The sequence below is a fragment of the Drosophila suzukii genome, chromosome 3, assembly GCF_043229965.1.
Source record: "Drosophila suzukii chromosome 3, CBGP_Dsuzu_IsoJpt1.0, whole genome shotgun sequence".
NCBI classification, from domain to species: domain Eukaryota; kingdom Metazoa; phylum Arthropoda; class Insecta; order Diptera; family Drosophilidae; genus Drosophila; species Drosophila suzukii.
In genome coordinates, this window is record NC_092082.1 from 1,381,723 (window position 1) to 1,404,845 (window position 23,123).

The window sequence follows — 23,123 nt, forward strand, 5'->3', positions numbered from 1 at the left end:
ATTTATAATGATTTATTTACCCACTCTCAAAGGCACATGTAAACATTTGGAAAAATACGGCTCCCAAGAACAGTGCTCAATGTCAAATATTAAGTGTTTATCGCTGGAATACAAATGCGAAATGCTAAATTGGAGACAAGAATGCAGAATCCAAAGTGCAAAAGTGAGCGAAAATCGGAGGCGCATTAGTTGCAAATTGCAATTATGGAGAATTAGAGAATCAGATGCACGAGACGAACAAATCAAATATTTGTGCGACTTTTGTTTGCCTTGCCATCAATTTCTGCCAATTGTTTATAATTTTGTTGATTTTCTTTGCTTTTTCCTTCGCCCATTTGTATGCGTGCATTGTGCAATTTTCGTCATTAGCATTAAATGTTGTTGAATTATTTTTTTTCAACCCGCTGACGCACTTAATGTCGCGACTTCGCCCCCTTGACCCCCGATGGTCTGTTTTCTTATACAAATAGTAAACCAGCTTTAATTTGCAATCTAATAGAAATAACAGCGAAACGAAAAGGTAATGCGACGGGGTTGAATGCAAAAGATTTCGTTAATATGCATGCGTTTTCCAGCCGGGGAAAATAACTAAGACTCACTAAGTGAGCGATTGTCTGGGCTGAAAAGTGCACTTTGGCGTACGCGGCGTATGCGCATTATGCAAACTGGCTGCTTTTGCGCAGCCTTCGACGGCGGAAAGGGGTCACGGGGGGTCACTGGAGCCCGGGAACCGGGAAACGGAACCCTACTTTGTAGCCCTATGCTCGCCTAGCTTCCGTCTATGCAAAGAAATCCATTCCATGGATTGGATACCATATGATACCCATACTTGCAGTTCGAGTGCATTACTATGGCCATTATTTATTAATATTTATGATCAAAAGCAAGATTGTTCATCTATTATTGACTCAGAAGACAAGTTGATTCTGCGATCTATGGCAATATATTTATTTGCATGTAAGTGGAACAGCATTATTAGTCACGGAGATCAGTGATCACCTGCCTCATTTCATGACTTCATGATTTTCTTAGCTAAAGTACTTCTTTTAAATATGGTATAATTATTATACACAATCTCTTTGGATCGCTCGTGTTTCTCTATTTGTTTTTTCCTGGAAATTCTTTAAGAAATTTTTAAAATTCTTGGCCTATTAGTCACTTCCCTTTTTTATGAAACTAAATTTATGGGCTTTCTTAACTTTTTAAATTTTCTAGGAATTTTTATACACATATTAATAAACATTTTTTTCCTTCTCTGGAAATATCTATTAGCTTCAGGCAGTTTTCAAAGAAATGTCTGTGTATCGCTTCACTTTTTAATTTACCTTAGTCATTTCTTCTGTACACAATTACTTGCATGCATTCATTGCTGAGATCACTTGAGTTTTTGTAATTTATTGGTGCTACTATGATATCATTTGTATTTGGAACATTTTATATATTATATTTAAGTTACTCAAATAAAAACTCATAGTGTTTATAGGCACTTTTGTACCCCAGTTACTTTTTTTAACTATTTCAAGATGTGGTATTTCTAACGCCTTCTTTAGTGTTATAATTTTTTTATAATACTTTCTAATTTTCTGAATCCCTAATTAACATAGGTTTTTTTTCTACCGATTTAGGAAAAGGTATTTCTATTAGATATAAAAATTTTAAAATATACTATCGTATAATAATATATGGTAATAGATTTCTAACTCACCCTCTCTTCCTCGCGAATCATTTCGGCGATTTCTGGCTTGATTTCCATGTCGTCGTGGTGGGATCCCACCGACGAGGCGGAGGCGCTTCCCGCTGCTCCTGCTCCGGCGGTTGGAGCACTGGCTCCGGCTCCACTTCCGGATACCGCTCCACCCGCTCCCCCTGCTCCTCCCGCTCCGACGGCTGCGGCGGCTAGGGCGCTGGCCATGGCATGCGAGTGGGCCAACTGGTGGTGGGCAGCCAACTGCTGGGCGGCAGCGGCGGCGGCATGGTGGTGCATGGCTGGCGGGGGAGGGGGCACGACGGCGGCGTGGTGGGCGGCGGCTGCCACGGCGGCGGCCATGTGGGGTGGCAGGGCGGACTGGGCGGCCACGCCCCCCGGCGGGGAGTGCATGGTGGCGCCCCCGTTTCCATTGCTGTGACCCTGCGGCTGTGGCGAGTTCCTCTGGTTGCCGCCCACACTCGAGTTCCTGCCCTCCAAAGTCTGGGGATTGGGTGAGGCGAAGGGGTTCCTCACTATCGTGGAGGTGGTCATGGCCAGCGGTTGGCTCTGATTCTGTCCGGGCGTTGAGGCGGAGCACCTCTCGGGGATCTCGGATTCCACACCATGCAGCGAGGGACTTGGAGTGGCATAGCTGCCATCCCGGGACCTCTTCCTCTGCCGCTGGTTCAGATCCAGGGCTCCCTCGGCCAGCAGCCTGGGCCTCTTGGCCTTCATCTCCTCCTCGGGATCGGGGTCATCGTCCTGTCGCAGGATCGCGGTGGCCGAGGCCAGTTCCTCCTCCTCGTCCTCGTCGTCGTAGACTGACATGGGATGTGCGGAGGCGCCTCCTTCGCTCCTGCCTGCACTCACCTCGGCCAGACCCCTGATCTTCAGGGTTTCGGCCACCTTGAGCAGAGGATTTATCTGATCCTGGCACACGTTGATCTCGCCCTTGTACATGAACTCCACGAGGGCCTTCAGATCCGACCAGTTGACATCCCGCATGATGATGATGGGGTGCTGGCAGGGATTGTCGTAGAACAGGGCCTGGAAGTAGGGTGAGCAGGCGGAGAGGACCATCTTGTGGGCCTTGATCGAGTGGCCCTCGCAGGAGAGGGTCACGTCCACGAAGGACTCGCTCTGCAGCAGCTCATCAAAGACGTTGGTTAGGTTGGACTGGTAGTTGTTCCACCTCAGGCAGAACTGCTGATTATCGCCACCCCCGCTGGGAGGAGCCATTTTCCTCCTGGGGGCCTTCAGCTCGGGATTAGCCTTGATCTTGGCCTCCACTGGCGAGGATCGCTGGCCGAATTCGAAGAGTGCGGAGCCTGCTAGCTTGAGGCTTTGCTGGGGCTGTGGGGAGACTGGCAGCGAGCGCGACTTCTTGGCCTCCAGGCGCAGGCGCAGCTCGGGATCATCGGGATCCCTCAAGCCAACCACTTCACTGGAGGTCAGAGGTCGTGGCGGCGGGGTCAGCGCCTGATCGTTCATCAGACTGGCCTTAGGCTTAACCACCAATGTTGCTGTATCTTTATTTTCTGGTGATTTTACATCTGTATCTTTTTCCCCCTGGCTCACATCCTGTTTGTGATCCTCCAAAGTCGTTTCCACCACCCTCTCCGGGGAATATTTCCTGTCTGAATCCTCTGGTTCCTCCAACTGGGGCTCCACCACCATCTTGGGCTCCTCCAACGGAGCCATCGTGTAGTCACTGGCCTCGTACTGATCCACCTCACCGACCTCCGTCTTCAACTCAAAGTCCACAATCTGTTTGGTCATGTCCATGGTGCTGATGTAGAGTTTTCCGTTCTTATCGGTTCTTTTGCAGGTTTTCCGCGTGGTTTCTAAAACATTTTCGGGGGCGTTACGAGAACTTTTCCTGGGAGCAGTTCAAGCGCTAGAAGGAGAGGAAAATATCACATGATTCGGGGAAAAATATATCAGGGTAGTTCTGGAAAATCACATACATTTTCTAATTTTAGATATATACGATATATTCTCATTCCATAGTTTTTAAAATGTGTTTATATGGACAACTAATATGGTTTTGTTATTATAATTTCTGGGTACAAATGCAAAAATCGTTGTGATATTTATAGATACTTCATAATATATTACTCTACTAAACTGAATTATTAATATTGTTCGTATATTTTAAAGAGTTTTGACATAGTCGCACTTGAAATCATTAAAATTTCGGTAATAATAACACTTTTCATTAAATAAAACTTTACCAGGCACATTTAAATATAAATATTATTTGATAGAATTACCCAAATAAGCCTGCATATCAAATAAAACGATTCTGGCTTAATAGTGCTTGTATAATTTCCCAGAAGTAAGCCTTGATAATATTTGCCGTATTATTCCCCCTGCCGATTGAATATATTCGGATCTATAACAATAATATCTTGGCAAGTGTTTTGTCCACATCAAGCTGAATCAGCGAGCGCATTTGCTCTTAGTCATAACTCTATTAAATAAGCCTATTAATCTTGCCCCCCTTCCCTGCGAGTCGAAACTTCCATGAATTTCTATTAATTTATGTTTAGTATTTCCCAACCACCCCGAACCGCCCACTCGGCCACCCACCACCCACCACCCACTGGAACGCCCAGGCCAGAAATGTGCTTTATTAGCTAAAAGCTAAGCACACATTTATTTATGTTTAATTTGGCTTAATTTATATTACTGAGCTGCAATTATTTGTATTCCTCTGCATCGCATTTATACGCATATCCACACGTACATACCTACATGTATCTGTATGTGGTATCTATGTGGAATCGCTTTGTAATTGTGTGTGCGATTATTGCTTATTTTGTTTTGTTGTCTCTGGATCTACTTGCATGCGCACATCGCCCGTCTATAGATTTATATTTAATTAAATATTATTATTTATGGCTCGGACGGGGGAAAGGGAGGCCAAAAGTAATTATATTTATTTAAATATTTTGTATAATTTTAATTTATGTGTGTTTGTGCTGGGTGGGGCTCGCTTTCGCTCGCTGTTCGGGCTGCAAAAGTTGCCTCTGCTGCGGCGGCCATAAAATTTAATTATATTTATTATTATTGTTATTATAATACTTCTTCTTGCTACTTTTTACGTTTATTATTATTTCATTCCAATTAAATCTTGTGGCTGTAGCGACTCGGCGTCGTCGACTGTTATTATTTTGTTTATTTTATTGTTGTTTCCCGGATCCAGAGAGTCATCGTCGAGGGAATCTGGGGGTATGGCCGTACCCCTCCATCATCTGGGGTTCTGAGGGAAATGTTCCCGGCGAGGAAAACCCCCTTCTGCCCGCTCCTTTTTGGCAACTTTTGCTTTATTGTTATGGCCGCGCTCTGCCTTTTGTTATTCCCCTTATTTATTCATGTTTGTTGCTTTTATCGTGGCTGCTCGCATTAAATTTGATGCTTCTTGGGAAAAACTCGGCCTCAGATAAATAAATAAGTAAATTGCCCAAATGCAGAAAGAATCGGAGAGCTTCAAGCCTGATTTTAGGATTTTCTATAACTAAAATGGGGCCTTTAATAAATGGGAAATATGAATAGTATCGATAAACTTAGCCATAAATAGTTATTTAAAGTAGTTATTTAAAGGAAATGAACAAAAACTTTTAAAACTTGGAGGTAATTTCTCACAGTTTCATCTCACACTTTTTTAAATGAACTTTCTTTGAACTCATAATCCCAAAACTCCCACCTCCCCTGATTTACAAACTTTCCACACTTCTTCCTGTTTCCTCGTAATATATATTATTTATGTTTAATTATTTATAGCCAGCGCAGCTGCTGACGGCAAAAAAAACAGAGGGCCACTTTATTTATTTATTGTTTCTGTATTTATTTATTTAATTCAGTCTCGAGGTTGTGGATCCTTAAAAGTGGGCACACAAACACACACACACAGGAGCACACAGCGAGAAATAAGGGGGCGGTGTGCGGGCGTTCAGACACATTTATATATTGCATATTGTATTTATTTATTAACGCTTATTTATTATTTATGCAGCAAGTAATAAATTACAGAGCCAGAGAGCTGGGTTTTGCGTCTGGATTTTCTCGTGTTTCGCTCGCTCGCTCGCTGTGCTGGGAAAATGTTTACAAACTGTTTTTGGCGCGTGCCACCCACTCGGAAAAGTGGGGAAAACTCGCAAAAGTTGCTCCTTCGAGTGGGTTTTCTTCTTAATTTTCATGGGCTCCCGAAGAAGACCAAGAAACATTGCTTTTTACGACCTTTTCGCTGGGTGGCTTGTGTTATAAATTAATAAATTACAATTTCTTTGGTAGCGCTGAGGAAAATGCGCGGAAAATGTGCGAGGGGGGAGGGGTGGTGTGGTCTTAGCATTTCCACTGGATAATTTATATATATAGGGGATAGTACATAGTGGAGGTACAAAATCGATTCCATTGCAGCCCAGTCATTTGTCATAAATAAAGCACTATAATTAATATAATAATCACCGCACACATACACTTTTTCCGATTCGTTCACTCCAAGTTCACTTTTCTTGTTTTTAATATTAATAGAATACTTCTGTTTATGTTTTGCCTTCTTGTTTTTATTTTTGTTTTTTGTTCACTGCATGCAACACATGCTGTTTCTGTTGTTGTTGTTGCACGTCACTTGTTGTTGCTTTTGCCTTGCTGTCTCTCTGTTGTTGTTTTTGTTGTTGTCGCTGCCTTTCAGTCAAACGTTGCACTCACGCCGAAAGTCAAAAACGAACTGAATCTCACAGATAAACGAACTGTATTTCAAAAATTGAATGAAACTCGACGCCGCTCTGCCGACGCCGACCGAGCAGTTGGCAGCGCTGCCCGCTCTCGCGCGGCGAAAGAGAGCGCCGGCGTGCTGTTTTCCGGTTTTGCGGCGAATTTGAAAAGAGTGGGTTGGATTTCTTAAGAGAGGAGGTGTGGGCTCTCTTTGCTTTTTATTTTTTCTGATTTTTAAGGATCTTTTTAAAAACTATGTTGCAATTTTTAAAACTTTTTTTTTATATTTTAATATTTTTTTTTCAAATACAAGAAACACCTTTTAGGGAGAAAAATTGTCAGAAAAAATAAAATTTTGTTTTGTTTATCAAACATTTTGTTTTTCATATCTTTGAAAACCTTAAAATGTCGTAAAAAAATTACAAACCGCAATATCACTTATTATAGCATATGCAAATGATTAGTCAACTTTAATATTAATTTTAATAGTTATTATTTTAGTATTTTGAACAACCCAAAATACAGTTTCAACAATTAAGTAACTCTTTAAGAGTTATATAAATATTTTTATGGGCAAAGTTAGAAAAATAAAATTTGTAAAGTTTAAGAAATACTCCAATATTTTTTTGTTACAGTTTTTAAGCACTTTGAACGACAAATGAAATATATTATTTTTTGTAGGCCTTAGTTTAAAACGTTTGACTATTAAATTGTTTAATTATGTAACCTTTTGATTTTAAAATAAAAACTGGTTTCTTCAAAAATCTCAACAAATCGGCAGAGCAGTTTACCTATAGGCAATAACTAAAATTGCAGCCTACACCTGCAACTTGAAGAGAAAAGCAACAGCAACTTGCAACTGAGGTGCAACAACAACAGCAGCACCAGAAACAACAACAACAACAACAGCAACGGCTGCAAGAAAGAGAAACTGGCCAATGTCCAGTAAGAAAGTGTTTCAAAATAGTTGCCAACCCTCTTTCTTCTTCTTCTTCGCCCCACCATCCTTAACCTTTGTGTTGTTGCTTTTGCTGCTTAGGCACAGAAACTATGGCAAAAAAGAGCAGAGAAAAAGTGGCGACAGCAATATACACACACTCGGCACACTTGGCCACGCCCCTTAAAGTGCCCATAAGAGGGCGGGAGTGCGAGAGAGACAGCGAGCTGCTTGCTCCTACACACACAAACACACACACACATGCGAGCCATCGAAGAAGGGGGAGCAACAACAAAAAAAGCGGCAGAAAGACGAGCGAAAACGAACGAAAAGCTTCGGCTGCACTCTCTTCTCTGCTCCCTCCCTCCCTTTCTCCCCTTTCTCCACCCCACTTGGAAAACGAAAACTTAGGTGGCAGCCGAAAAGAGCAAAAAAAAAAGAGAACGGAGAAAAAAAGGAAGGAAAGAAAAGGAGGCAAAGATGCAGCAAGTGCAGCATGTGACGTCACGCGGTAGGCGGCGCCTATGAAAACGCATTTTTAATATGAATAGTTGTTGGTTTCTTCTTTGTAGTTGTTATTGCCTTGCGCAGCCAATAACAACAACTAAAATAAATCCCTCTTTGTTTTGCGTGTGTTTGTATGCGTGTGTTCACTTGTGTATTTGTATTTGCTATTTTGTATATTTTGCATATTTTATTCCATTTGCCCTCTCTCTTTTTGACCTTTTTGGCATTCGGGCGCCTCCACGAGCCTCTGGGAACTTCGTGCTCGACGCCGATTGGCCCGACCACTCGAAATATATCTATATTGTATATATATATAAATATATACGTGAGTGTGTGCCTCTGTGGGGGCCAAATACTTTTATATATAGATATCTGCATATATAAATCGGGGGTGCACACATGGGCTAAAAAACGCGTAGCACTCCGCAAATTATTTTTTGAGGCCTTCGTTCGGCGAATCGGCGACAAGAGGCTCGAATTCTTCCCATTCTTCTGGGGGTTTTCCATTTCTGCGGCGCCTTGACGTCTTGAGATGAGCCTTTTGCCGGGAAAAATCATTGGGGCTAAAAGAAAGAGGTTTCTATTTTCCTGGTTTGCATTGTCACCTGTCTTTTGGTCGTTCCTTTTAGTTCTTAAATTCAATTCTTAGCAACCTTTAGACTAGATTCATATATAAAGAATTGTTGTTTAAAAAGCAATCTTATAATTCCTGAAATCCAATCTTGTTGATTATGAAAGGTAACACAACTAAAAAAAACCCTTTTAAATGCTACTAGTTCTTCTAAATTTCCCTCAAAATATCATTAAAGACAGAACATGATTTTTATTGGGATGCTGCATTATTAGAACATATTTAAATATTTTTAACAAATCGAAAATTAGTCAATAAAAATGTTAAAGTTTACTTGATCGGAAAGAATATCTTCTTTATCAAATAGATAGATATTTCTAGCACCGAAAAGTAGGCAACAAAATTTGTAAGTTCGAGAAGGAACCAGTTAAGGCTTTTATAAAACAAGGATCTAACTGTAAGTACTATCCTGTAAATGTTTCTGTTTCACAAAAAATAGTAAAAACCTTTTTGAGCCGGAAAAAAATTCAGAATCGAAATACTGTTTCAAAAATTTTGCTGCTTCCAACGTTTTCAAAATAAAACTTTAGTTTCAATAACGACTATAAAGATAAACGAAAGGGAGGCGATCACAGAAATCTTTAAAGTCTGTACTCAAATATTTTTAATCGACAGGAATGCTAGCTTACATTTGACAGGAGAATTCTTCCCTTTCTGATTTATTTTCTTTTTTGACAGCCAGCGAATCGGAAAAGGGGAAAGCGCGGCGGCTCTTTCGAGGCGGAAATGAAGGCCCTTTCCGCTTTGACAAGTCCGAAGATGGCTCACCGTGGCTGGAAAAACAACGAGGAAAAACTAACCGGTCCGCTGGGAAAGGAAACTAGCGCGCTTCCGTTCTCCTGAAAAGCTGCGATGAGGAAATTCAAAGTGAAATTATCGGAGCGGCGTGAAGAAAGCGTGTGGGCAGTGGCAAGGGCATCGGTGTGGAAACCACGTTAAAGGACCTCCGAAGGACATCCGCTGGCAAAGCGAAAGAGTTCAAATTGCCAGCAGCCAGTGCTGAAAAAATAGCGTCACACACTTGCAGTCAAAGGAGAAAGCGATGGCCAAAGAAATGGCGACAGGAAATGACCAAAGCCACTGAAAGCCGGAGTTCGGAAATAGATTGTCGATATTGGAAATACTCTCAAAAATATTTTAGAACATAGAGTCCAAGTTATGCATTTTTAAAAAGATTGAAATTTAACTCTCTGGGACGAACACATTTTTTGGATCGTTTTAAACAAAGTCCCAATCAATCTGTAAAAACATCTGAAGATAATATTTATAAAGGATCTAGGGGAGTTTATAATACACAAATGTATTGATACTAAAAGTACATGTCTTCTGATCTTTATTCATGTTGATCCTAAGATCCTCAATCCTTGAATTTAATAAATGTTGGATGATAATACTTAGCAGACGGAACTACTGAAAGTTTCTGCGTTTTATGTTATAGAAAAGTCAACTTTAAAAAATTTGAGTAACAGAAGCTCCAATTCTTTTAAGTACTTGACCATCAGTCTCTAATATTGATAAACAAATAACGATGATTAATCGAAAGTCTCTTTGAAGGAGAGCATCGATTCCAAATGAAAATAGAAGTAAAGAGGGACCTTCCATATGCTACTGTCCACAGGAGGAGTGGGATTCAGAGAAGAGTAAGAAAAAAAGGAAAAAGGATGTGGGAGACGCCGGAAAATGGTTGGAAAGCCTTGCGCCTTTCTGCGCCCATCCATAGAAGTGGACAAAAAGTCCTCTTTCTTTGCCAGTTTTTCCAAGCTGCTCTTGAACGCTCCTCCAAGGCTCTTCAAGCTTTCCCTACCAGAGACTCAAAACAAGGACAAATAGGGTGACATTCATAGCGGAGAAAAGTAGCCTTTAAGAATCAGAATTGAAAATGAGAAAACAAATGGAAAACGATTTCAGAGAATCTCTCTACTTGGGAAGGGGAATTTTATATTTTTAACAAAAATGCTCAAAAATAAGATGATAAACATATAGGATCATATACTCCTTTAAAAATATAAATAACATTTTAAAGAAATAATGTGTTGAAAATATATAGAAGGCAGATAATGATTATTATTAAGATCATCATTTTATTGAACAAATTGTAATACTACAATTAATTTGAAATTCAAATTTTAAATACAACATAAAAATGCCAAATGATTAAAACTTAATTTTTAAAAATTGTGGTGCACAGAAATAAATATAATGCTGAAACATCTTTATGGAGAATGTAGTGATAGAAGAACCCAAGCCTCTACTTTCTCCGATTAGAAAATATTGTTGCCTACTTTTAGGAAACTTTATGTGAAATCAGAAAACTACGTGTTTTAGTAGAACCCTAAAATTATTTAGACTAATAATTTTAAGTCTTATAACATTTTTTTGGAAATCCTAACGAGAACAGACAGTGTACACTTTAACAAATCGCTTAGTTAGCGCTGAAATCCTGCACCCCAGCCCCCGTATCCTTTCACCGCCCCTGAAAAGGATTTCTGGTGGCGGCCACTGCGGCTAAGGCTGCTTAAAGTGTGGATCACGCAAAACCAACGAGCCACGCAAAAAGGGGAGCCGGCAAATGAGACTACCGCAAAAGTTGGGAGGGGTGAGATTGGGTCGGGTGCCGGGAATCAGGAGTGACCGCCATCGGAGGGCAACAAAAGAAGTGGCCACATCAGCAGTAGCACCCACCCACACCCACAGCCACCAAAACCACCCATCATCCGAAGCCCTGGAGGTCCTTTCCTCGGCCTCGGTCAATTGGGTAGCCACCCCCAACCACTACCCCTAACCACATTTTTTCAGAAAATTGCGCATACGCGACGTTGCCGCCGCCTCATCCTGGCCCTCGTCCTCGGCGAAAAGGAAAAAGCCTGCGTCGCAGGACTTTTCTCTGCCGTTTCGGACTCGCCTGCAAACGTGCGCCAGCTAAACAAAAGAGTTTCTAATGATTTTTGCGCCATGTTTGTTGTTGCCAGCAGTATTGTTGTCCTTGCCGTTGCCGTTGCTGTTGTTGTTGTTGCTGGTGATGCCTGGAGAGGACACGGAAATGAAAATCGAAAGAATTGTTGACCAGGCCTCTTCGGCCGCCTCGTTCTTCCCTTCTTTTTGGCGTGTTTCCCATGCGAAATGCAAATAAATTCAATCGATAGCCGGTCCAAGATGCCATTGCCACTGCCAGAGTTGCCACCATCGCTCCACCTTCGAGGCCATCATGCATGCGTCTGCTGCATTGTTTGGGTATACAACCCTACTGGGCACCCCCCTCTTTGTGGGTGGAAAGCCCAGGGGGTGGGGCCTCCTCCAAGTTGCCGCTCGCGAATCCTATTATTTAGAAAAGCAGAGGAGCACCCAGCGAGCCAGTCCGGTTCTAAGCTGCGAAATGAAAATCCTCTTGGAGGTCTGGCCGGAAAAGTGGGGGAAACTGCCCACCTACATAGGCGGTGGAAATGGAAAGGGGGTGCTGACATAGGGGGACACATGCTCAAGCCCAAAACCAACACGCAGCAGCCGCTGCCTCTGTCTGTTTCTCGTTCTCGAATTTTCCGTGCGATTTGCAAGCGCAAAATTTCCACCAAAAACCCGAAAGCAAACAGGCGCAGTTCACTGAGGAAAATGTGGAAAGAATATCTATAGATATATAAGCATCTTTAAGTCTTCAGATTAGTGAAATACATGTTTTATAGCTAAGAGTCAAATAATATTGACACGATTAAGTTGCTTTTTCTGTTTAGACATATTATTTCAGATTTTCGAAAATTTAAACTTTCTTTCTTATACAAACTATAATGACAATTTTACTTGTTTTGCATAAGCATTTGAAGTATTTCCAATATTAAAACATTCTATCTATTAATCAAAGATACATTATTTTTATCACAATTTCCATCGCTTAAAATTTTTGTATTTCATTTTAAATTACCATGAGTCGTTTTGTAATTTAAAAATGCTTATTTGGAAAACAAGAAAGTACATTTGTTGCTTACATTTATTTGTTAACGTCTTAATTAAAGAAGTTGTTAGTGGGCAATAAAAATATTTTTTTTAGCTCAATTTGACATTACTAAACTTTTAATGGTTAACATCATTTCTTTAAATTAACCAAATATCATAGTTCTAATTTTTTCTAGGTGCTGTAGAGGACCAAAAGGAAATACTCGCTTCTTGGACAGGATTTTCAGCTAGCATTTCACAGCATGCTTGGGGAATCGAAATCGAGGGGGCGCAGGGGGCGTTCCTCAAGCGGAAACGCAATTTCCAGGCCTCCAAAGACAACAAACAGAAATTTGTTTGAGCCAAAGAACATTCGAGGCAGTATTCCCGAACGAAAACAGGTAAACGAGAGTCGGGGGGTCGGGGGGTCAGGGGAACTCCACCTGGATGCACCTGCCTTTTTGGTTTTTTGGTGTTTGATTATGCGTTGGCTTTTCTCATTTGGCCAATGGCCAGTTTATCATCAGCATTCTGTTTGCCCAAAGTCCTTGTGCTTGGGCCCTGTTTTGCATTTTCCTTTAATAAGCCAGTGCAGTCAGTGTTCTTGGCCAAATTTAAGTGGTGACCCCAACGAACCCCAACAAAAGGTGTGTGGTCACCGCAAATCATCTTTAACGAGCTCTCATTAAGAGCGCATTTAACACCCCCGGCAAAAAGTGGCAAGGGCCAAAAGGAGGGGGTTGAGGGTTAAGGACCAGCGGATGCTTTTGGCAAGCCACAAAACGCCAACAAGTGGCTGGCTCATTGTTGCCCCGTTTTCACTTCCATGGAAGTCATAATCCGTTTGTTCTAACACAAATAAATCTGCTCAGAGCTCATCTTCTACAAAAAAAGCCGGGGGGAAAAGTGCGAAAAAAGTATCCAAAAAGGGAAACTCGACTTACGGTTGCTCATCAATTAACTTATCATTTCTATGTTGTTCAGGGAAGCCTTATAAAATCATATTGTATGTTAGGGAGATTTTACTATCTAAATAAGAGCCTTTTATTTATACTCAATCGTGTGTACCATTAATATACTTCCTAATTTAAGTAGTTTAACAACTGGTATACCGGTTTTTAGAACGATTCTGTATTTAACACGCCAATTAAATTTTAATGTATAAATTGTAATATTTCTGTATTCCTTTTAATGACAATTATTCTTATAGAACTCCATCTTTTCGAGGGTATGGCGAGACAAGGCCACAAAGCCAGTTCATTTTTCCGGTCCGTTAGCTAGTCTTTTTTTTGCAAAAAAAAACCAACTCATTCCAAGGACCCACAAAAGGCATCCCAAGCTCGTCAGCCTGTCACCCAGACATTGCGGCTACAGAACGGAGCTGTGGAGACCCGCAGACTCCGCTATTGTTAAATATATATATAGAAAAGGATTTCATGTTTTTACTCCACTTACCGCCTCCACTGCCGCTCCTGCGAAATGTCCTTAGAATGAACTCCTTGCAAAATATATTCACACACACGCGGTCCCCAGACAAAAATGTGGAAATTTGTGTGCGTGAAAATATAAAAAACCCGAGCTGTCGTTTGTCGAGGTTGCAGCTGAGTGGCTCCGCGTTTCCCCGCAGGACCCCCAGGACTCCAGGACCAAGGCTGCGGCACGCGGCACGACTCTTGGCCTGTCAACGTGGGCTCGGGAACAGTTAAAGAAATAAATCCATTTTATAAAAAAATAAGAAAGAACTTAACTTGTATCTGTTTAAAAAAAAACCTTTGTTCAGAGCTTAATATTAGAGCCACTAAAGATTAATAAGGTTCAATGTTACTCATACTCAAAAATATTTCCTTTAAACTTATCAATATTTTGAAGTTTGTATTCATTATATTATCAGGGTGCATATTTCAAATTCGGATCCATGTTACCTTTTTTACTTATTTATTTATTACAATTTTTAGTGATAAATATTTTTAATGGGGTCGCAAACAGTAATCTTTCAAAAACATTGAAAAAATTAGTTCTAATTCCTTTTTAAAAATTTTCTTATAATCGAACATCTTCCTTACAATATATAACAACTCTTGTTGGCACATATAAGTTTAATAAATGTAACATAATATAACTTGAAAACGGAAAATATAAGGATAGTTTACATAATATTAAGATGCTAATAGATCTTGAAAAACACAAGCATACCCAAGAGTTAAAAATAAATGTTACAAATATCTAGCTTTTGTTGGATTTTACCTTTTTTTAATTTTTATGTACTTAACTTATTGTAACCTTTTTTCCCAGTGCAAAGGACCTCCTTTGGTGTTGGCTTTGGCACTGGCTTTTGGGTCTGGAGAGCCGCAGGAATCCTGTGCTGGCATCTCGCGCTTAAGTGTTATTTGTCTACGCTTACGTGGGTATCCAAAAGGACTCGAGTAGGGGGAGGGGTCTACAAGGGTATACGAGAGGATGTCCTGGGCGTTCTCGGGTAATTGTGCCGCTCATATGTGTGAATTAAATGTGCCGTAAAGGATCCCAATTTTCCGGTCACTTAACCGAAAACCAGCAATGTGCCGCAAACACAGAAGACACTTTTTTGGTTTGTTGTTTTAAGGTCCCTTTTCAGACTCTCCGACTGAGTTCTCTCCCCCGATCAGCATCTTCTGGCCATATAATTTACTTATCCATCCAGCTCACATGACAATTTAATTGCTGACATAATGTCAAACACGGGGCCAAAAAGGACATCCGCTGGCCGGTCAGCCCTGGGGCCAATGTTATCCTTTGCGGTTAACACAGACGGGCAAACAATGTTTTTAATATAAACAAAGTAAAACAAATTAGCGAGAAAAAATCAGCCAGGCCAGGACACTGTGTGCAAAGGACCCGGGACCGAAGGATGTGTGAAGTGGCTTTTATTTTATTACGTTATCCTTGCTTTACCGGACACATTATTATGCGGCCAGCGCAAAAAGTTTACATATATTTATGTGGACGGTGAAAAAAGGACATCCTTTTAGTGTCAATGTGTGAGTTTCCCTTTCAGCAGGGGTAAATGTATGTGTGGACAATTGTTTTGACTTAATTTGCATGCCCGTCCAAGGATCATCAGTGCTGGTGTTAAAGGACCTTCGCCAACGTGTGCGGCTAATTACCAGGACATGGCACAAGGACTCCCGGTGTCCCGGTGTCCTGGTGTCCTGGCTTTCGGGCAAACGCACATTAACAGCGGGGAAGGAAGGCGGAGACTGGGGCCGAAAGGCCAATGAGGTTGCCAGTTAATTAGGAAATTAAATTGACTAAAGTGCTTGAGCGTTTTGCCTGTTTGCTCGATTATCCTGCGACCGCCACCACTCCTTGGAAAATAATTTAGCGCAAATAAGTTTAGCGGATGTCCATCGACGGCCCGGCTCCTGATTGATTTACGCATCTCCGACTCTGGCTGTCCCCACGTATGTATTGCCATTGCACATTGCACATACGCCGCGTGGGCCCTGGCCACGTTGCACATACGCCGCGTGGACGGCAGGCAAACAGCTTTCTTGGAGTCGCCCCCCTTTTTTCGATGTATGTATTTGGCTGGGGGCCGCCTGTTGGCTGCCTACTTTTAGGCGGCCTGCCATTCATTTTCATTTACTCTTCTGCACTCTGTGTCTCCTGGCTTTCCCAGCTTTTCCTGCTTTTCCTCCTGCCTCCTTCGGCAGGAGGCAGCAGGCAGCAGGCTTTTCCTCCTGCTTCGCCTTATCGTTGGGTTTTTCGGTATATAGAGCGCCCAGCGAACAACGCACAGAAAACGCACCAACTGCCGGCTTTTGGAGGCGGAGCCAACTCGGCTAGAAATGGAAATGGAGATGGAAAAATGGGGAGTCCTTCTGGAGGAGGAGGTGGGCCCACTGGACTCCTGGGCAGCTGCAAGTCCGACTTATGGCGTAAGGATTTCAGCCATTAATTATGATGGACATGCGTTTGCAGGGGGCTCGAGGGGGGAAGTCTTCTTCAGGATCAATCAAACTGCAGCAAAGTGCAAATAATATTCAGACACTCCAGCTCTTTTTTCAAGGAAATTGTCCATCAAGATGGTATCTTTTTTTCAGCATTTTCCCCAGTTGACAGACAAAGAGCCACGCTATTTTCCATTTGTGAGCCACAAATGCCAACGAAATGTCAAATAGAAAATGTTTTAGCGGAAATTTGATTTTAAAAAGCGTTTTGCCAGCAACTAAATGAGATTATGCGCTGCCCAAAAGTGCACAGGACACACAGGACATACAGGACAAGTTGCCCGGGGCAAGTGAGGCATTAAAAAATGCAAAATTATATATCAAAGGGCCGAAGGGGTCGTGGGGTCGAGGAAGTTGGAGAGGGAAGGTAGCGAAAGCAAGAAGACCGCTGCATGTCACATGAAATTATTATATCCCGCCGTATATGTACATCCCTTTCGGGACATTGAAAATATTCCAACGTGATCCGGCTGCCAAGTGGCCTCCTTCCAGGACAGCCAAGAAGGACATCACAGGACAGTCAGCCGGGCAGCCAGGCAGCCAGTCAGCCATGCAAAATAAAATAGCAACACGAAAAAATGCGAAATTTTGTTAGAAAATTGCAAAAAATTACATACATATTTGGTTTATGTGCAGCTTGGCGGGAGGAAGGATAGAAAAGTGAGGGGGTGGGGGCATCCTGTCACAAAGGACATGTGAGCTGATGGTAATGCACTGGCCTGCCAATGCCGCGCAACCTGGCGGATACTTGATTTTGCCCCATGAAATATGAAGGAGCTTCTTCGCCGATGAGATGTTGGTTTGGCTTTAAGTGCCTGGTTGCGATTTGCTCCATTGGATCGGCTTCAATGGGTTAACCAGCAATTAGTGCTGCTCCTAATAAAGGCATCTTAATAAATCAACTGGGGGTGGTGGTCACATGCACCGTATATACCATACTCACCATCTATCCATAATCTGAGCAGACAATTCAAGTTCATATTTCAAAATGCTCTGCTGAACTCCCCTGCCCCTTCCCCCGCTGTCTGCAGTTTTCAAGTGTTTTTTCTTTTTTATTATTTATTTTCCACCTCCAGTGGGAAAATAAAATCAAGCGAATGACCAACCCTTCGAACACTTATCGCATTCAACATCATTTGCATGCGGAGTGTTCGGCGCTGTCGGTTGTGAAACAAATAAAATCAAGAAATAAATTAGAGAAATGCAAAAAAAAAGGTATATGGGATGAAGAAAATCCGGAAATGTTTGCCCAAAAAACCAGAAACCAGAATCTATACATGGCCAACAAATATGGCCGTAGTTGATTTTTTGCAATCTGCACTTTTCTGGTCCTTTGTGGAAAATGTTGCCACAGACTCGGGGACTCGAAGCTGTCCTTTATCCTTCAGCCAGGGGGTAGATCTCCTGCCACAGTCGTCTGTCAGGAACTGGGTTCTGGGATCTACAGAACCTGCAAGCTGGACGACTGCAGCCTGTCTGCCCGTCTGGACACGTAGACATGGAACCCCTGGAACCCCAAACCAGGCCAAAAGTCCACATCGTCGTCACCTCGCGACGCATTCGTGGCACTCGCGTTTAATCAGCGATGTTTGGAGCAGGACTCCAGGACTCCAGGACCTCCTCAGTGCCCCTCCCCCAGGATCCATCATCATTTATTGTTAGTGGCTGGCCAAAAATGTTGTGTTGTTTAGATTTCTTTGTGCCAGGCTTCGCTTCGTTTCAATATTTGCATGTCCCACTCCCCCGGAGAATCGGGAATTATTTCCTGCTGGTCTCCGTGGTTCCATCATATATCATGTCCAGGGAAAGTGCCCCATACCATACCACATCACCTCTATTTTTTATGCACTTTCATTATTTTCAATTTCCATTCCCAATTTACTAAGCGATTTGCATTTGAGCTGCTCCTGCCGGTCATCTTAAAGGCAGACTTTCAATTATCCCGGGAAGTCTCGTGTTTCAACTGCTGCAAGGCAACAAGTGGCCTCAAAGTGCCTGCCAAGCTGTGAAATCTCGGACTCAGAAGTGCAGTTGCAGGAGATGCCGTTGGTCCGGTTCGGCTCGGTTATTACCCAGGACAACACCAGAAGGACGAAGGATGGGGCGCACAATTAACCGGCAGGCCAGAGAGATCCAGCTTCCTTGAAAGCCCCTGGCTGCCGTCCTGGTTTCCCACAGAGGCTGAGGAGGAGGAGGAGGAGGAGGAGTAGGTGGCCATTTTTCAGACTGGACACTTGAATGAGCATTCAGACAGCTCGGTTGTGTGTGTCAAGGTCGTCTGGTTTGTGGTGTTTCCTGCTCCAAGACGATGCCAAATGATGAGGACGATAACGTCTCCATTTGTGCGGATGTATGGATGTGGATGAGGAGCTGGGGTCCTGTTGTCCTGGCTCCTTTGTGTCTGTGTGAAGGGGGAGACAAATCAGAGCCCAGGACCCTCAGACATTCTTGGGGAATACCTTTTGGCAGCTCAGACTTGTCTGCCTCCTCTGAAACATTTGTGTTTGCTCGTCTGTTTGTTTGCCCTTCCATTTGTGTGCTCCAGAAATTTGTGTTTTGTGAAAATTGTTTTTCTTCCGACCCCCGCCCTCAGAAAGGACCTTCTGCTGTGTTTAAGATTCTGTGGCTTGGGCATTTTGTAAATAATCTTGTTTCACAGGACTCCTGCTCCTGCACTCCAGACTTTCCTGTCGACAGGCGCCAGTGGTCAGGTCCTGCATAATTTATGTGGGAAAGTCTCTCCAGCCGGAGAGTGTTGCTTAAGAATTTCACCAGGACACCTTGAGAGTGTGTCTGGGTTTCCGAAATACAGAGTTTCGCAGTTTCTGGGCTTCAGAGTTTCGGGGGCGGAACAAAGTCAATTATTGTTATAGGTTTTCGACCAACAAATTAAATGGTTTTGTGGTCGAACACAAGACTGAGAGCTGTTCGGGGCGTTTATTGTCGACATGAGGTGAAGAAAGTGAATCGAATGTAGTCAATTGCGGAGCCCCAGTTAATTTGGCAAGTCAAGCGGCTTGCATGTGTGACATCCCAACTGTTGAATAGTTTCTAGTCTGTGTAAATTTAATGTTTTTTCAGCTATTAAGCTAATTGGAAATATAAGGCAGTATGATTCACTTTTGGAAGATTTAAACAACATTTATAGATTGCTAAAAAATATGTTTTCAGTTTTACACGTTGTTGCGTAATATAAGAAGATCAAAATGTCAATATTGTTTTTGCCTATTCCTAACCGTGTTTGAAACAATATTTAATAGTTCATCTATCAAAAGTACCAAATCTTTAAAATTTTGTCTTTGTGTTTATGGACAGTGGTAAGTACAGAAAGTAAAATAGTTTTTGAAGAATCTCTAAAAAATGATTGTGGTGTCGCAGGCATCTCTTTTAATAATACTTAAAGATACAACAAAGATATCGTCAATTTAAATGGACCATTGAAAACAAACTGTAGACTGGGCTTAGAAGAAATACTAACCAACAACTATAGGCTTCTTACTCAGAAACGCAAATATTCGTATCCTTTTTAGAAGCCCATCAGAAATTTCTTTGTCATTACAAAAGTCTTTACTCTGAATAATAACCTGAAAACTCACAAGCCTTTCCGAATGCATTTATTCAAATGATTTGAGGATGTTCATTAATTAGGTGTCCTTAACTATTTCAAATTGCCTATGATTGGGTCCTGTTATGCGGATTCAAATTTTCCATTTATCTTTTTAAAATTGTTGCGGCCTTCTCCCCCTTTTTTTCTCCTATTTTTTATATTATCCATTCTCGTTCTTCTCTGTTCATACACTTTTACCAAGCTCAAAAATTAAATATTTTTGAATCAAGGCGCCATGTGTTCTTCCTCTTCATGAACATGAGTCATATTTTTCCTGAGCTGGTAACACCAACCTCGTCTTTCTCTTTGACCTTTGCAAAGCAACAACTTAACTTAATTTAACTTTTTTTTTAATTTGCTTCGCTTTACAATATTATATTGTTTGTTATAAATTGTAGAAAAAAATACAAAAGTGGTAGCTATAAAGCATAAGCTTTCATCAGTAACACTTACCAATGTCGTAAACCTCAAAAGCTTTTAACAACAGGGTGGTAGAGTAGGGAAAACATGAAAAAAGTTTAACAGCGCTTCAGAATAGTGACGAACGAAATAGCTAAGCTTTTGCCCCAGACAATCCTAGTCTGAAAATCTCTGAACTAAAGCAGTGGCTCTTACACAAGAAATACCAAGTGGAACAGTTTTTAAAAATCTGAGATAGGGAGAAGCAACATTAATCCGCCGAAAAAAATGAGTGTTTACTTAAAGTAAAGGTGAAATAGATGTGTTCCCCCGATAAGGCTGTACTATCAGACCACGGACCCAGTTCATGCGATAGAACCCAGACCAGACCCCATTATAATGGGTAATCACCACAACGACGAACAGCCGCCTACTCATCCAATCCGGAGTCCAAGGTACACGGCGTACAGCAAACATTACGTAGTTTCCAAGCGATTCAGAGTTATTTAGACGCCGGCTATAGGAAAGTGATCCAAAAAATTGATCGATAAGCCGAATGTCAGGCCTTATCGCCGCTGTCTTAAAGAGAAGAGAACAAATAGGAGAGCCCATTTGTGGTGCAGACACATTAAAACGAAAGATCATATCTCGGTTCTTGGACGAGCATTAGCCTTATCCACAATGAGGGTCTTATCAATCCCAGGTCGCCCCGGGCTTTCAGTTGGATTTCAGCTTCGGAACCGAGCAGTCGGTCTGTGATCAGTGCAAATAAATAGATCCACGTGCTGACGAGCATAGAAACTAGCGAATAAAAACATCAGCAGATCGGCAATAAAACACGCAGTGACTGATAACACAGGCAGTAAATAAAATATATACAAATAAATAGACAAAAATACTGGAATACATATACAGACATCTTTAAACAGCCAAGATGATGTCACATACTGTGAGGTGCGTTTGGTGCTTTCTTAGTTCCCGAAAAACTTATAATAAATGTACCAATTTTTCCCCAAAACAGGGTATTTAAGATGATGTACATAGTGGCGGGCATACTCATCAGCAATGCGGAGATCTGCGATACAGTGGATCGCATTCAGATAGCGCCACGCGTCGACCTCAAGCCGGAGTTCGACCAGAAGTACCTGACCTCCGGGGGCAACAGCCCCGGTAACCGATCCCGCACCCACTCCCGTCAGAATTCCGGAAGTGGTTCGGGCTCGGGATCGGAGGATGGGACTCCCACCAAAAGGCGAAGGGTCAGCGTTTCTGGAATCGCCGGGGGCGTGGTTAGGGGCGTCACCAGCCAGGTCTCCAAGAGAGTGGGCCACCGCTTCGTCTGGCTCTCCGATATCCGGCTCATCCTCAAGCAATGGCGGGTCCTGGCCCTCAGCTTCAACCTCTGGACCATCCCCAACTTCTTCGTCCAGTGCCTCACCAGCTATATGAGCAAGAAGCTGCTCATCAACAGCGACTGTGATATGATCTACAAGTAGGATATGTATCCTATATATAGGATATTGAAATAGGACAGCTACACCGAGAGGTTGCAAATTTATTGTTACTATAGTTTATACATAGCTTTAAGATCTGAATAAACAACTGCTAGACATATAGACATGGATACGTGTGCATATTCAAAAAGTGTAGGTACAGTATAATTCACAAGTCTGCTTTAAGAAAATTTAAGAAATATTTAAAAGTGATTTAACGCTGATAATACAATTTAATTTCTTTAAAATCTATATTCGATTAAACATCCTAATAATTATTTTTGCTAAGAACTCAACGGATGTTAAAATTTTGAATAATATACCAAGTGAATTATACTGCATTGTGGTCCCCAGAATCTGTTCCCTTTAGTTTCCTTTTCTGTCCATTTCCCTTCCTAGTCCCCCTCTGCCGTTGAGTTATCTGAGTTATCCGGACTGCAAGGACTTCCGCCTCCTCCAGATGCCCCACCTCGCACATTGAGGCTGTTGTGGAGCATGTTAGCGATGCTATCCACATCCAGATTCTCATCCGTGGCGGAGATCTTTCGCAGGGCCGAGCAGACAATGCTGAGATCCCCCCTGAGTTCGCTGACCACAGCTGTGATTTTCTGGGCATTCGACAGGACCTCCACACTCATCGTATAGGGGTTATAACGCACTCCAAATGGTCGCTGGATGCTCTCGGCAAAGGCCCTTGAAAATACGATATTAAAGATTTATTAAAAATATTTTCAATAGTAAAACCAACTCACCTCATCTGCTCCTTGGCCTCCTCGAAGGAATCGGTGTAGTAGTAGGCGTTCTGGTAGGAGGTGATGATGCACTCCTCCTGGCAAGTCACCTCCGGATCGAACTTCTTTATCTTATTATCAGCCGAAATAGCATGCTGCAATTCAGCCACGGAACTTAGTAACCCGGCTCCATAAACCTTGAAAGTGCTGTCCGCCTGTTTGCACAACCCAAACTCCACGGTGAAAAAATATAGCTTTAAGGAAAATAATACTAGAAGTGGAAAACAAACTAAAAGAATTGGTGTACCCACCGTAGCCAACTTTTCGATATCCGCATCACTTGCTCCCAAAGAGGCCAAGCCAATCTCCTGCGAAAACTGGGCAAAACTGGAGTTAGCCAGCAGGGGCATGTGTCCCAGTAGCTCGTGGCAACAGTCCCTGTAAGCCAAGTGTGAGAAAATAATTATTTAAGATATTAATTATACTAAGCTATTAATAT

The 23,123-nt window shown here is 42.2% G+C and overlaps 3 protein-coding genes across 5 annotated transcripts in view; 1 reads left to right on the forward strand and 2 right to left on the reverse strand.

Moving 5' to 3' along the window:
* The window catches only part of bab2 (bric a brac 2), a 28,336-nt gene extending 21,912 nt beyond the window's left edge, over nt 1–6,424 (reverse strand). For both annotated transcript variants that reach the window (XM_036814378.3, XM_036814377.3), the window contains exons 1-2: nt 6,169–6,424; nt 1,706–3,584 (exon numbers count right to left, since the gene is read on the reverse strand). In XM_036814378.3, the coding sequence (XP_036670273.2) occupies nt 1,706–3,472 (1,767 nt within the window). In that variant the 5' untranslated portion in view covers nt 3,473–3,584; nt 6,169–6,424. The remainder of the gene's footprint in view (nt 1–1,705; nt 3,585–6,168) is intronic.
* Nucleotides 6,425–20,730: 14,306 nt separating this feature from the next.
* Nucleotides 20,731–22,018, forward strand: LOC108013571 (uncharacterized). Its single transcript, XM_017079492.4, has 2 exons — nt 20,731–21,354; nt 21,422–22,018. The coding sequence occupies exons 1-2, from the start codon at nt 21,335–21,337 to the stop codon at nt 21,894–21,896; spliced, it is 495 nt and encodes a 164-aa protein (XP_016934981.2). The 5' UTR covers nt 20,731–21,334; the 3' UTR covers nt 21,897–22,018.
* Nucleotides 21,936–23,123, reverse strand: part of Trhn (tryptophan hydroxylase) — a 48,256-nt gene continuing 47,068 nt past the window's right edge. The window contains exons 6-8 of one of the 2 annotated variants that reach the window (XM_017079491.4): nt 22,936–23,062; nt 22,646–22,878; nt 21,936–22,586 (exon numbers count right to left, since the gene is read on the reverse strand). In XM_017079491.4, coding sequence (XP_016934980.2) covers nt 22,289–22,586; nt 22,646–22,878; nt 22,936–23,062 — 658 coding nt within the window. In that variant the 3' untranslated portion in view covers nt 21,936–22,288. Of the gene's footprint in view, nt 22,587–22,645; nt 23,063–23,123 lie in introns of both variants that reach the window. The other variant, XM_070996047.1, reaches the window with a different exon arrangement.

Bases quoted from the DNA above. Each gene is read 5' to 3' on its own strand.
- LOC108013571 (XM_017079492.4), top strand. From the start codon at position 21,335: ATGATGTCACATACTGTGAG. The intron at 21,355-21,421 runs GTGCGTTTGGTG...TCCCCAAAACAG, and splicing joins ATGATGTCACATACTGTGAG to GGTATTTAAGATGATGTACA.